The sequence below is a fragment of the Castor canadensis genome, chromosome 14 (assembly GCF_047511655.1).
Source record: "Castor canadensis chromosome 14, mCasCan1.hap1v2, whole genome shotgun sequence".
Lineage (NCBI taxonomy): Eukaryota > Metazoa > Chordata > Mammalia > Rodentia > Castoridae > Castor > Castor canadensis.
The window spans coordinates 27,419,099-27,434,439 of NC_133399.1; the positions used below are offsets into that span (position 1 = coordinate 27,419,099).

General features: G+C 35.3%; 1 protein-coding gene across 1 annotated transcript; it reads right to left on the minus strand.

Moving 5' to 3' along the window:
* Positions 1 to 9,669: 9,669 nt before the first annotated feature.
* On the minus strand, positions 9,670 to 10,608 carry LOC141416371 (olfactory receptor 7D4-like). The gene has a single exon (XM_074053424.1). The coding sequence runs from the start codon at positions 10,606 to 10,608 to the stop codon at positions 9,670 to 9,672; it is 939 nt and encodes a 312-aa protein (XP_073909525.1).
* Positions 10,609 to 15,341: the final 4,733 nt, after the last annotated feature.

Here is a 15,341-nt window from a genome sequence, read left to right on the forward strand (position 1 = left end):
GGCCTGGGGGCCCTCCTGATTTCTCTATTCAACATGAAGTGGAGATGCTCTGCACAGGCTGGAGGTGTGGAGGGGTCAAATTTTTGCCTTTTCTCTGTGGCCTTGCCTGTAAGGTGTATCTACAGCATCTCTCCAAGGTTTCACTTTAGGAGGCACGCTTTCTGCTTCCTCTCTCTAGCCACCATCTTGGAATCCCATAATTATTTACATAAATAATAAAATTAATTCCAAAACTCATATGGAAGCATAAAATGCTTTCAAATCACCAAAAGAAACGTGAACAAAAGAGCAGTGCTTGAGGTAGCAAAATTCCTGATTTTAAATTATACTGCAGGACCACAGTAACCAAAACACCCATGGTGTTGGCATACAAACAGATAGTTAGACTAATCAAATAGAAGACCCAGATATTAAAATGCAACTCCAGCCATCTAATTTTTGAGAAAGGGTCCAAAAACATACATTGGAGAAAAGATAGTCTCTTGATCAATGTGTCTTGGGAAAATTGGCTATCCAATTTGTAGAATGTTGAAACTAGATCCTTATCCCTCACCCTGTACAAAAACTAATTCCACTGTTGATTAATAGGGAGTCTGGAGGATAGAAAAGAGATAGTAATAGAGGGGATATTCTGATTAAAGTACAATATATGTATGTATGAAACACCCCAGCAAAACTGTTTGAACAACTAACATACACTTAAAAAATAAAGGACAGGACTGTAAAACAAATCCTGTTTGGGGAAGTGTGTGAGTGGGAGGATGAGTTTGAACAGACAGGGTGAATATGGTCAATGTACTTTGTAAACTTATATGAAAATAGAACAATAAATTTGGTTGAAATTCTTTTAAGAGGGGTTGGGGTATGAATGAGGATGATGGAGCAGGTGAATCTAATCAAGATACATTGTAAACATATATGGAAATGTCTTAATGAAACCCTCTGTATAAATATTTTATGCCAATAAAAAGGTTTTAAAAAACCAATTCCAAATGGCTCAAAGATCTTATTTTTTCTCTTCTTTTATTTTTGTGTTGGGTGGGGTATATTGTGGCATTTACAAAAGTTCTTACAATGTATCAAATATATCATACTTGATTTCACCCCCTCCACTTTCTCCTTTATCCACCCTCCCCCATTCCTGGAGTAGTTCCAACAGGTATTTTCTATTTACATACATGTGTACACATGTACACAGTATTGACACTACATTCACCCTCTGATCCCCTTTCTCCACATTCTACCCCACACACTGGTATGAAGACTCCAAGACAGGACCTGTTCCACCCTCCTGTTCTGTGATTTTGTAAAAGAAAAATAAAATGTTGTTTTTGTTTATTTAAGATAGGTATACAGGGAGTTTCCTTGTGACATTTCTATCTATATATTCCATCTATATATTACAACCCAAATTGGTTTTTCTCCTTTATTTTTCTTCTTTCTGCCTTAGTTCCCTTTTTAAAAATTTATTTTCTTTAGGGGTACTGGGGTTTGAACTCAGGGCCTTACACTTGCTAGGCAGGTGCTTTACCACTTGAGCCACTCCACCAGCCCCTTAGTTCCCTTTTAATGGTGATTTTGACAGGCTTAAAAATTCTACACTCATCCTTGTATAAAGAGTATATCAACCATATTCACCTTTTTAACTTCCTTCTTTTACCCTCCCTTTCCCATATGTGACTTATCCTTAGCATGACCTGTTTTTCATAACATTGCTGTATTTGTCTTAGGTCTGTATTCTGCATATGAGAGAGAACATACAGCTTGGCTCAAAGATCTTAATGTCAGGCCTGAGTCTTTGAAACGACTACAGGAAAACATTGGGAAAGCACTAGATGATACAAGCATAGGCAATGACTTTCTGAATATTTAAACAATATTTATTCTGCAGATCCATGGACAAGGGAGGTCTTTCCATGTTCTAGTATCTTGTGCATTTTTTTTCTTCAGTGCTTTCTAGTTTTAATTGTAGACATCTTCAACATCTTTAATTATGTTTGTGCCTAGATGTTTTATTTTTTTGAAGCTACTGTGATGGGGCTTGCTTTCCTAATTTCTTATTCACCAAGTTTGTTGTTAGCATACATTAAAGGTATGGTTTTTCATACGCTGATTTTTTTATTCTGCCAATTTTCTGAAACTACATGTCAGATCTAAGAGATGTCTAGTGGAATCTTTATGGTGTTTTAAGTAACAAAGCATATTGACAAACAGTTTGACTTCTTCCTTTCCTATTTTTAGCCCTTTTATTTTTACTTTTGCCTTATTGCTCTAAGTATTTAAACACTATGTTGAATAAACGTGGATGTGGTGGACACCCAATCTCATTTCTGGTATTAGAGTAAAAGATTTCAGGCTTTACCCATACAGTGTAATGTTGGCCACCGGTCTATCCTGTATAACCTTTATTCTATTGAGATATGAACATTCCACTCCAAGTTTCTTTAGGTCTTTTGCAATGAAGTATTGCTGCATTTTGTTAAAGACCTGCATTATTGACATGACTATATGATTATTGCCTTTACTTTTGCTTATATGCTGTATTACATTTATTGATTTGCTTATGTGGGACCATCCTTGTATTTCCCAAATGAAACCAACTTGATTGTGATGTATGAAATTTGTAATGTATTTTTAATTCATTAAAATGGACTTTTTTTGCATTCATATCTATCCAGTAACTTGGTTTGTAGATTTTCCTTTTCTGTGGCTCCTTATTTGGTTTTGTTATCAGGGTAATGCTAGATTTATAGAATGGGCTTAGAAGTGATGCCGACCTGTGTATTTTGTGAAATATTTTGAGGAGAATTTGATGTTAGTTTTTCTTTAGGTCTGGTTGAATTCAGCAGGGAATCCATTTGGTCTTGGTCTTTTCTTTGTTGGGAGGCTTTTATTATTGTCTCATTTTTTGTTATTTAATGGTTTAATTTATTGCATGCTCTTGGTTTAAATTTGATGTCATATTTGAAAATTTATCAATTTCTTCTATATATTCCAATATATTGGGTTATAAATGTCAAACATTCCCTAATGGTCCTCGGATTTCAGTGGGTCTGTTGCAGTGTTATCTTTTTCACCTCTCAGTTTATTAATATGTGTCTTCTCCTTATTTAGTTGGTTTGGCTAATAGTTTGTCAATCTTGTTTTTCTTTTTAAAGAACAAACTTTTTGTTTCATCAATCTCTTTTTTTTTACTTTAGATTTTGTTAATTTCTGCTCTAATGTTTATTATTTCTTTTCTTCTACAAATTTTGAGATTGACTTATTTTTTATTTTTCTAGGCCATTGGGTTTTAGTAATAGTTATTTATTGGAGCTCTCTCTGATTTTTGACATACCACTCATAGCTATAAATTTCCCTCTTAGAACTGCTTTCAGTGTATCCCAAAGCTTCTGGTATGTCATGTTATCATTGATTCTAGTAATTAAAAAATTTCTCCCTTATTTCTTCAATGATACACTGATCATTCAAAATTGTACTGTTTTGCTTAGTCTCCATGTGTTTGTATGTTTTCTCTAATTTATAGTTTTATTACATTGTGATCTAATACAATATAGAAGTTATTTCAATTTCCCCACATCTGTTAACACTAGTTTTGTGTCCTGAAATATCTATTTTGGAGATAGTAAGCTGCTGAGAAGAATGTCTTTTCTGTTGTTATTGGGTGGAATATTCTGTATATGTCTGTTAAGTCCATTTTAACTATAATGTCACTTAATTTTGAAGTTTCTTTGTTGTTTTTTTGGTCTAGATTACTTATTTTGTGGTGAAAATAAGATATTGAAGTCACATACCATGGTTGTGTTGGGATCTATGTATGTGTGTTTACATCCAGTAGTGTTGGCATGCCAACATTTAGTGCTTATTTGTATTCTCTTGGAATTTATTGAAGTATTTTATAATGTCCTATTTAATTTCATTGGTCATTTATATAACCATTCCTATGAGTTCTTTGAGATTTTCTCCACTTCACTATCCTTAGTGTCCATTACTATAGGTTTGTTGACTTTTGGCAGTTATATTGCCTTTCTCTAATATTTCTTGTGTTTCTGCATTGGGCTTTGAACATCTGAGGCCAAATCCTTTGCTGGAAGTTTTAATCACTTGTTGTCTTTCAGTTAATATAGTCTAATGTTCAGGGAGAGCTATGTAGTGGCAGTGTGGAGGTATAAATTTCTTATCACTTGAATGGAAGGGAACTCAGTAGCCAAAGTTTTGCTTGTGTGTTCAGAACACCAGGCAAAAAGAATTCTCATTCATTGCTGTTAGGAATGTACATAGTCCAATCACTGTGGAAATCAGTATGGAGTTTCCACAAAAACTAAAATTAGATTTTCTGTATTATCCAGCCATACTACTTCTGGGCATATATCCCAAATATTCAAATTCAGCTTACTACAGAGATACTTGCATTCCTGTACTTATCAAAGCATTATTTATAGTAGCCAAATTCTGGAATTAGCCTAAATGCCCATCAACAGATGAATGGGTATATATACTCGGCCAGTAAGAAGAATGGAAATTATGTTATTTACTAGAAAATGGGTGGAACTGGAGATCATGTTAAATGAAATAAGCCAAAGACAAATATATGCTTTCCTTCATTTTTGAAGCTAAGGGATAACAAAAGAAAGCAAAGAAAAGCAAAACCCAATATCTTGAATGTAAAAGGGGTATCAGTAGGGAAGAGGGAGGGGAAGGTAAAATGGGGAAGAAAGAAGGGGGAATAAGGGTAAATGATAGAAGGGTTTCATACAATCAATGTACATTATGTGCATTATGGAAATTTCATGATGAAGCCATTTACATTATACAGCTTATTATTTGCTAATTAAAAATATACTAAAAAGCATATGCTACAAAACTGAAAATATTTTGTTCAGTCCTACACATTTTAGATTCCACAGTCTTCTGGAATAACAATCATAAACATGACTAAATATGCTAACCCTATTTTAGGATTTAAGTTCTGTTGAAGGAGAAAGATTGACATGAAGATGAATTTTACCATGATATATTTGGTGTTAACATAGAAGGTTGTTTTAGGGGCATTGGGAACACAGAGGAGGAGCTGTAGTCAACAGACCATCTGAGATGTTTACAGCAGTTTTCCCATATTTGCAGAGTAAGTTCACCACAGTATGTATTCCAGTCCTCACTAGACCCATCCACATATCATGCCACAAAAGGTAACACAGTATTCCACCTCTGTTTTCCCTCTTTGATATCCATGGGCCAAGCTACCAATCAAATACCAATGACCCAATCAGAGCCAATGTTGTTTTTTGACCTGAGAATTGGAAGGAAATCTCTGAGATATAGAGGCAGGTGAACCCTCTTGTCCTGAAAGGCCATAGAGGATTGGTCTGAAGTTGATGCCAGAGCAAACCAGGACCATGTACTTGTGACAAAGGTACAAATTTATGAGGCCATGAATAAAGAGGGCGGGATGGACCTTGGGAAGACAGGCATACAGCAGTTACACAGAGCTGAGAGCATCCTTGTGTAAATGGGGTGAATTAATATTGGATCATGATTTGAGAGTTGCAGTCCTCATGGAATCCAATGATATTTCCTTTCTCTTATTGTTTTCTGTTTGTCCAATTGATTTTTGACAAAGATATCAAAAACACATGGTGGAAAAGGACAGTCTACCCAGAAAAGGGTGCTGTTTTTAGGGTTTTGATGACTTTTGCCCAGGTTGGCCTCAAGCCATGATCTTGTATATCTGCCTCCCAAGTAGCTGATTATAAGCAAAATGGTTCTCTTAAAAATAGATATCCAGTTTTTCCAACACTATTTGTAGAAGAATGAAACTAGATCCCTATCTCTCACTCTGTATAAAAATAATTTCCAAATGGATCAAAGATCTCTTTTTTTGGTGGTACTGGGGTTTGAACTCAGGGCTTCACACTTGCTGGGCAGGTGCTCTACTGCTTGAGCCACCCCTCTGGCCCCAGATCAAAGATCTTAATGTAATAATGCTACAGAAAAGCATAGGGAAAATCCTTAGAGATATAGGTACAGGTAACACTTTTCTGAATAGAAACCTTCTTGTTCAGAAAATGAGAACAAGATAAAAAACTGGGTTTGCATCAAATTAAAAAAAAGCCTACTTTACCACAAAGGAAACAACTACCAGAATGAAAAAAAAACTAAAGAATAGGAGAAAATCTTTGCCAGTTATTCATCAGATAAAGGATTAATGCTCAGAATATATAAAGAGCTCCAAAAATCAAACACCAAAAGAAAAAAATACTTTAGTTAATAAATGGGAAAATGAATTGAGCAGAGTTTTCTAATGAAAAAGCACAAGTGGCTAATAAACATATGAAGAAATGTTCAACATCCTTCACTGTAAAGGAAATGCAAATCAAAGCATCATTAAAATTCCATCTCAACCCAATCAGAATGGCTTTCATCAAGAAAGTAAGAAACAAATACTGATGAGGATTCTGGGAAAAAGGAACACTTACACACTGTTAGTGGGAATGTAAATTAGTCCAGCCAATATGGAAATCAGTAAGGAGGTTTATATCCATGTTTATAGAAGCACTATTAAACACACACACACACACACACACACACACACTTGCACTTGAGTATTACTCAGCCATAAAAGAGAATGAAATTATATTGTTTGCAGGAAAATTGATGGAACTGGAGATTATTATGTTAAATGAAATAAGCCAGATGAGAAAGACAAATATTGCATCTTTTCTTCGCCATGTGAAATTTATTCTTTAAAAATGAATGACAGAAATATAAAGCAGGTTCTGTCTGGGGATGGATGCCAGTGGGATAGGGGAAGACAAAAGAAGAAGGTGAAGAGGGGATGAATATGGTCAAAGTACTTTATAGCCATATATGAAAATAGAACCATGAAACTTGTTGAGATTGTTTTAAGAAGGGGGTGGGGGTGAATGAGGGAGACAGGGGGTGAATTTGATTGAAGTATATTGTAGGCTTGTGTGGAAGTATCTCAATGAAACTCCTTTGTAAATATAATATGTGCTAATAAAAATGCATATGCATATCAGAAGAATGAAATTAGACCCTCAATTCATACCATAAAGTGCAAATGAACTAAAATCTTTTTGTGTGAATTCCCCGGGATACATAAAAGACATACCACCTTCCAAATAGAGATGGTGACCACAGACCAAAGAATGACTTGAACAAGTCCAGCTTGATGGGTAAATGTGTTCATTAGGGGTTTCATAGAAAGCATTGCATAGTTTATGGGTAGCTCCACTCACTGGAGTTGCTCCACACTCAACACCATCCACACCCTGCATACCAAGCTTTTATTTTATAGAATTCTACATTTATGCAGTACCCAACAGTGGGAAGAAGCAAACCAGACCTAGAGAAGAGGTATGTGTTTGGGTATACTCAGTCTTTGTCTTTTATTAAAAATTTTGAAGATATCAATAAACACCATCAAACTTTGGGAAGAAGGACATAATTGTTTTGCTGTAGTTTGGCACATAGCCTCAGTTTACAGAACAAATCAATGTCAGTTTGCTGAAAAATGACCTCACTTTGATCAACTTTGGAGGACTATTTATCCTATAGACCTAAATAGACTTTTCTGGGAAGAAGACATAGATTGCCAGCAAGTATATGGAAAAGTTCTGATCAGTGCTAATCATCAAAGTAATTCCTATTAAAACCACAATGAAATAACACCTCACATCTGTTACAATGGCTATATATTTGCTTTAGTGGTACTTGTATTTGAACTTAGGGCCTTGTGCTTGTTAAGCAAGTGCTCTACCAGTTGGGCCACACCACCAGCTTTTTTTGCTTTAAGGTATTTTTTCAGATATATTTTGCCAGGGATGGCTTTGGACTCATATCCATGCCTCCCATGTTGCTGGGAATAAAGGCATGAATCACCTCACTTGTCTTGTTTGTTGAGATTGAATCTCAGTAACTTTTTGCCTTGGCTGGCCTTGAAGCATGATCTTTCCCATTTCTGCTCTCCAGTAGCTGAGATTACAGGTGTGAACCACCATACCTGTCCCCAGAATGGTCATTGTTAAAACCCAAAGAAGAGTTGATGAATATGTGGAGAAAAATGATCTCTGAATATTGTTGGTGGGAATGAGAATTAGTGTAATCACTATCAACAATGGCATAGGGTTTTCTCAGAAAATTTAACATAAAACTACTATGTAATCTAGTAATCTCATTAGTATATGCAAATCCAAAGGAACTGAAATCAGCATGTGAAGATATGTGTCTGACCTCATTACTGTGACAGTATTATTCACAGTATAGAGGGATGGAATCAATTCAACTGTTTATCAGCATAGGTATAGAGAAATGCTTTATACAATTAATATATGACCTCTTAATATATGTAAATTATATATACATTCTGTGTTATGTACACACAATGGAATTCTTCAGACATAAAAATAATGAAATCCTGTCATTTCCTACCTCATGTGTGAAACTGCACAACCTTGTTTTAAGGGCATAGAAAGACAAACAGCTTATAAACTTAGTAATGTTGGCCTACAAATGTAGAACTCATAGAAACAGAGTAAAATTGTGACTACCAGACTCTGTAGGGTGGAGGATGAGCAGATGTTGGTCAAAAGGCATACACTGCAGTGAAGAGGAATAATATCAAGTTATCTATTATACATCATGACTGGTATAATTAACAACAGCAAATTATGTTCTTGAGAAAATGGAAAGTCATCACACAGAATGGGGAAATATAAGCAAAATACTTATCTTATAATGGTCAAATTTAAAATGAGAAATACTGGCAAAGATGTGAAGAGATCACAACATTCATACATTAGAACGTAAAGTGTGGGGCTGGGGTGTGACTCAGATGGTAGATGACCTTCTTAGAAAATAAAGTATGCTAGGCAGTATTGAAATGAATTGGCAGTTCCTCAAGAAGTTAAGTAGAACAGTATCAAATGACTCAACTTCTCCACTTCTAGATATACTGACAAAATATTTGAAAACAATATAGTCATGTGCTATTTAGCAAAGAAGAAAATTTCTGAGAAATGCATTTCTAGACAATTTCTATGATGTACTGACAATACAGCATGGACTTTGATGAACTAAAATGCATAAACACTGCCAGGCAAGTAGTGTTATGGAGGAATCATCACATATGTCATCTAGAATTTTTTGAAGCATCATTGTGAAGGGCATAAGTGTACTCAAACAATAAATTGTACTTACATATCTTATGATATCTATATTGTACTTGCATATTTGTATCATGATAAGTCAATCATTTATTTAAACAGTATTGGGGTTTGAACTCAGGTCCTCAAGCTTGCTTAGGAAGGAACTCTACTACTTGAGCCATGCCCTCAGCCCTACAAGAGGATAATTTTTGAGGTAACTATGCCCAGATTTGTTGTGATAAGTCATTTAAATGTCAAATTAGAAATCTCAGGAAGATCTGTACAAAAACTGACCCAATATTAAGGATGGTCTACAGAGAGGATATAACAAAGTTCTTGAGAAGAAATATTTAAACACATATAAAAACAAAGACATAGATGGTTTGGAAATAGAAAATGAAGTAGCATGTCTTTTTCAGGAGATAAATATACAAGATACTGAAATTCACAGCATTTATCTTAGTGGGCACAGTGTCCACTTAGTTCTGAGGTCAGTGGTCCATCAAGGACAATAGGATGCTCTGCTGAGGAGTCTTCTCAGAGCCCCCTTCACATCCTTGTTCCTCAGGCTGTAGATGAAGGGATTCAGCATGGGGGTGACCACAGTGTACATCACAGAGGCAATCATGCTTCCCCGGGAAGAATGCGTCACAGCAGAACTCAGGTAAACCCCAAGTGCTGTTCCATAGAACAAGCAGACCACACAGAGGTGAGACCCACAGGTGGAAAATGCTTTATACTTGCTCACAATGGAGGACATTCTCAATAAGGAGGAGACAATCTGAGAGTAGGAGAAGAAGATCCCAGTCACAGGAAAAACACATAGCAGGGCAGTGGCCACATACAGACAAATGTTATTAATGAGCATATCAGAGCTGGCTGCCTTGATAACTTGAGCTAATTCACAGAAGAAATGTGGAATTTCAGTTCCTATTGAGAAACGCAGTCGCTTCATCAGTAGAAGGTGAAACAGAGAGACCCAGAAAAGGATAAGGCAAGACATTAGAACCAGTAGGCCACAGAAGTAAGGGTTCATGATGGCTGTGTAGTTTAGGGGGTGACAGATGGCTACAAAGCGGTCAAAGGCCATCACAGCCAGTAGGAAATTATCCATCCCAGCAAAAAACATAAAAAAATACACCTGTGTGAGGCACTGTCTGTAGGAGATGCCTTTGTTTTGTGACTGGATGTTCACCAGCATCTTTGGGACTGTAGTGGAGGTGAAACAGATGTCAGCAAAGGACAGGTTGGAGAGGAAGAGGTACATGGGGGTGTGGAGGTGAGAGTCCGAGCTTGTGGCCAGGATAATGAGCAGGTTCCCAAGCACTGTGACCAGGTACATGGACAGGAACAGCCCGAAGAGAAGGGGCTGTAGTTCAGGATCATCTGAGAGCCCCAGAAGGAGGAATTGTGACACTCCTGTGTGGTTTTTTGCATCCATGTCACTGACTCTTCTCCTTGAGAAACAAGCAAATGTTTAAAAACATCCATCTGGACCACAGGAAGTTACCACTTCAACTATCACCCTTGGATTGATGTCCTTCAACCTCCGTGATTCCTTCAACTGACAGCAGCCAAGAAGTACCTAATTTCTATGTTAAATTTTTCAAACTTTCTCTCTTATTTCACAATCTCTCTTATTTCACATCCACTTACTTCTTTGAATTCCCTTTTAAAAAATTTTGGACATAAACTAACTTCTTTTTTGCTATGAACTTTGAAGAATATTGAAAGACATTTAATATGTCAATAATAACCACATTTCCTGAATTGTAGTAGCTCTGCAATACAAATATGGGCTTATGACTGAAACAAACTTTATTTCCTGATTTGGCACTTCCTAGCCATATAATGGTTAACTCACAGTGTTGTATTTTTCTCTGTAAATTTGATTATTACCATGACCTTGTTTTGAGGTTTAAAATGACTTTCAGTAAGTAGCTGTCTCAGAGGATAGCTCTCATAAAAAAAAAATAATAATATTATCATCCTTTATTTATTTTTCATTTTTTGGTGGCATTGGGGTTTGACTTCTTATCTGTAAATACAGACACAAAACTTAAAAGCAAATTTAAATATGATGCATTCATATCTATTTTAAAAGAATAACCCATGAAGACCTAGTAATATCAAATCTAGGAATGGAAGCCTACTTCACATAATAATGTTGGCTAAAATAACATACCATAAAATAGATCAATGAAAATAAATCACAACCACAATCACAATAAGAAACTACATTTGAGAAAATTTAGTTGCCATTTTTGTGGTTTGCTGTCATGGCTGAACATGTCAGTAAACAAAGAAACCAACAGTTTCTTAACCCAATAAATAATGGTTGTTTTTAAACCACAACCAAGCGGAGATTAAAACCCTAGAGTATTTAAGGAAAATTCATGACCACCCCAATGCAATCTCCTCTAACTTCAATCATATGAGATTTTTCTGAACATTTAAATGTACTACTAATATGAATAAAGGAACTAAGTGTCAAAACTTATAGATAACTTCATTATTAGCAAATATTACTGTGGACACCAGGTAAAATAATAAATAAAACAATACATAAGCAAAAATGATTATCAGTGAGTCAAACATGGCAGTAAAATTACTTAGGAAATATAACAGAAGAACCTAATCAAGTGGAATAGAGTAGACAATACCTGGTGCATAACATGTATTTAATGTATATTAACCAATAAATATTGGGAACAGGAAATCTGATCAAGACTACAATTCATAGGAAAGAGTGGAGAAGCGTTGGAGACTCTCCAGAAAGTCACTCTTATTAAAAAGATGCTCTGATTCCAAAGAGTGAGAGAAGGAAACAGAATAAGAGATGGGAAAACTAGACTCAGTGTAAAATAAAGATCATGAAAAATATGGGAAATTCGCTTCCAAAAAGGAAGGAATTCTTGAACGTTTTAATTTTTATTAGTGATTCTGGTAAAGCACAGCACTCACTTTATCTCTTTTTTCCTTTTTTTTTCCACCAGTTTACACTACAACTCAATGACTATTTCTAATACCTATAACCAAGGCTTCCTCTTCATGATCTGTCCCCAGGAAGCCCACTTACGTTTCTGCCAAGGTCAGAATCAGAGAATGACAGGAGAGAGTGGCAACAGGGGTATGTTTAAAGTTTGTAGCACCTCAATGGTTGAATTATCAGAGCTCCCAATTAAATAAATTACTCTATTGTCTCTCCAGTCTCCAAACATTTTTTTCTCCCTTGAGGCACGAAGAAGATTGCAGAATGGGAAGTTTCAAGTCAATTTTGTGTCTATGTAAGGAGCAATATGGCAGTCTTTGTTCCCACTTTCAATGTGGGGGGCAGGAAAAGTTTTTCTCTCTGTCCTCCCTCCCTGTCTATAATTTATCCTGTTATACTAAAATAAATTCTTGCTAAAACTTAAAAAAGGAGCAATATGGACAAATAGATTTATTTTTTCCAAGGGGAACTTACTTCTTTTTGGTTAATTTAGAAGTCACAAAGAGTCACCTAAGGACTCTTTCCCCTAAGCAAAGTCCCAGGCATCTTTCCTCTGTGACATCTGCCTTGAAGAATCTTGGGAGATTTAATGGATCAAATTTGGTGTCTGCATTGCCATGAAGGAAAAGAAGTCCCTTATTTATTTTTCATAATTACTTTTTATATTAATTTATTTTCTAATTGGCAGATAACATTGTATATGTTTTATCTGTACAACATCATGTTTAGAGGTACTGTATGTTGTGAAATGGTTAAGTCTAGAAAATTAGCACATACATTTCCTCTTATAATTATTGTTTATGTGGTCTACTCCAAAAATTTCAAAAATGCAATGTATCATCTTTAACCACGTTCACCACACTGTACAATAGGTCTTTTGAATGTATTCTTCTTATATAAGTGGAATTTCATATTATGTGAGCACTATTTTTCCAACTCCACCCCAACTGGCCTTATCTCTAATAATAACCATTCTTCACTATTTCTATAACACTTTTTAAAATAAGTGTCATCATTTGATACTTATCCTTCTGTGCTTGGTTTGTTTTACTTAATATAATGTGCTTCAGGCTTTTCCATGCTGATGTCAGTGATGGGATTTCCTTTTTTGCTATACCTAAGTACTGTTTCATTATATATATATATATATGTAAATTCATAATTTTTTTCTATGCATAGATCAATTCTTTGGTTGATGCCCAATCTCGTACAACTAATATATACTAAAAAATGCAAAAACAAACAGTATTACCTGAGCAAAACCAGATAAGAATATAGCACAAAAGAAAATTGCATACCAATTTTCTTGATTAATGTGGTTTAAACATTGTCAATAAAATACCTGAAAAACAAATTGAGCAACTCATTAAAAATATCATACATTATGATCAAGTTAATTTCATCCCAGGGATGCAAGGATGCTTCAACATATAAAAACCAATGAAGGCAAACAAAAAGAAAATAAAGGACAAAAATCACATTATCGCCTTAATAGATGCATTAAAAATCCTTGACAAACTTCATCATCACTTCATGATAAAAGCCCAAAATAAATTTGGGTTAGAAGAAATATATTTCAACATAATAAGGTCTATCTACAATGAAGCGATAGCCAACATCAAACTAAATGGGGGAAAACTGAAAGCAGTTTTCCTCTAAAGTCAGGAATGAGGTAAGGGTGTTTGCACTCTCCCTTTAATTGCATATAGCACTTGAATTCTTAACCCGAGCAATAAGGCAAGAGAAAGAAATAAAGAGACACATATAGGAAAGGAAGAAGTCAAATTGTCACTATTTGTAGATGAAATGATCTTACATTTGAAAGATCCCATTGACTGCACTAAAAACTCTTAGTTCTGATAAACACTTTCAGTGAAATATGGCAATAAAAAATCAAAACACAAAAATCAGTATCTTTCTATACAGCAACAATGAATAGGCTGAGAAAGAAATCAGAAAAACAATCTCATTCACAATCACCCTCCAAAATCAAATACCTGGGAATAAATTTAACTAAGAGGGTAAAAGATCTCTACAATGAAAACTAAAACATTGAAGAAAGAAATTGAAGAAGATACTAGCAGAGGAAAAGACTTCCCATGTTCATGGATTGTCAGAATAAATATTGCAAAAATGGCTATACTAGCAAAAGCAATCTACAGATTCAATGCAATGCCCATAAAATTCTAATGTTATTTTTCATAGAAATTGAAAAAATCCAAAAAGTCAGATGGAAGCACAAAAGATCACAAATAGCCAAAGGAATTCTGAGCAAAAACAGCAGCACTGGAGATATTACAGTTTCTCATTTCAAATTGTATTACATATCCATAATAGCAAACACAGCATGGTACTGGCACAAAACAGACACATAAACTAATGGAATAGAGCAGAAGATCCAAAAATAATTCCACACAGCTACAGCCACATGATTTCTGAGAAAAGTGCCAAAAACCTACATTAGGGAAAAGACTGTTCAGCAAATGGTGTTGGGAAAACAATATACACACGGCGGTGACTAAAAAGTAGAACCTTATCTCTCACCTTATACAAAAATAAACTCAAAATAAATCAAAGATCTAGATGTCAGTCCAGTAATTTGAAACAACTAGAGAAAAACATATGGAAGCTCCTTGAGGATACTGGAACATTTAGCACCTTTCTGAATGGGACTCCATTGCTCAGGAAATGAGACCAAGAATTGACAAATGGGATTGTATCAAAGTGAAAAGATTCTGAACTGCAAAGGCAACAATTACCAGAATCAAGAGACAACCTGCATAATGGGAGAAAATATTTGCTAGCTACCCATTGACTAAAAAATTACTGTATAGAATATTTAAAAAGCTCCAAAAATTAAACACCCAAGAACAAACAATCCATCTAATAAGTGTGCAAATGAATTGAACAGACACTTCTTTTTATTTTTTTTTATTATTCATATGTGCATACAAGGCTTGGGTCATTTCTCCCCCCTGCCCCCACCCCCTCCTTTACCACCCACTCCGCCCCCCGCCCTGTGAAACTACACTAAAATTCCATCTCACCCCAGTCAGAATGACAATGATGAAAAAAGCAAGCTAACAACAAATCTGGTGAGGATGTGACAAAAAGGAACCCTTTTTACACTGTTGGTGGGAATGCAAATTAGTGTATCCACTGTGGAAATTAGTATTGAGGTT

Excerpts from the sequence above, each read along its gene's own strand:
- LOC141416371 (XM_074053424.1), bottom strand. The coding sequence starts at position 10,608 with ATGGATGCAAAAAACCACACAGGAGTGTCACAATTCCTCCTTCTGGGG.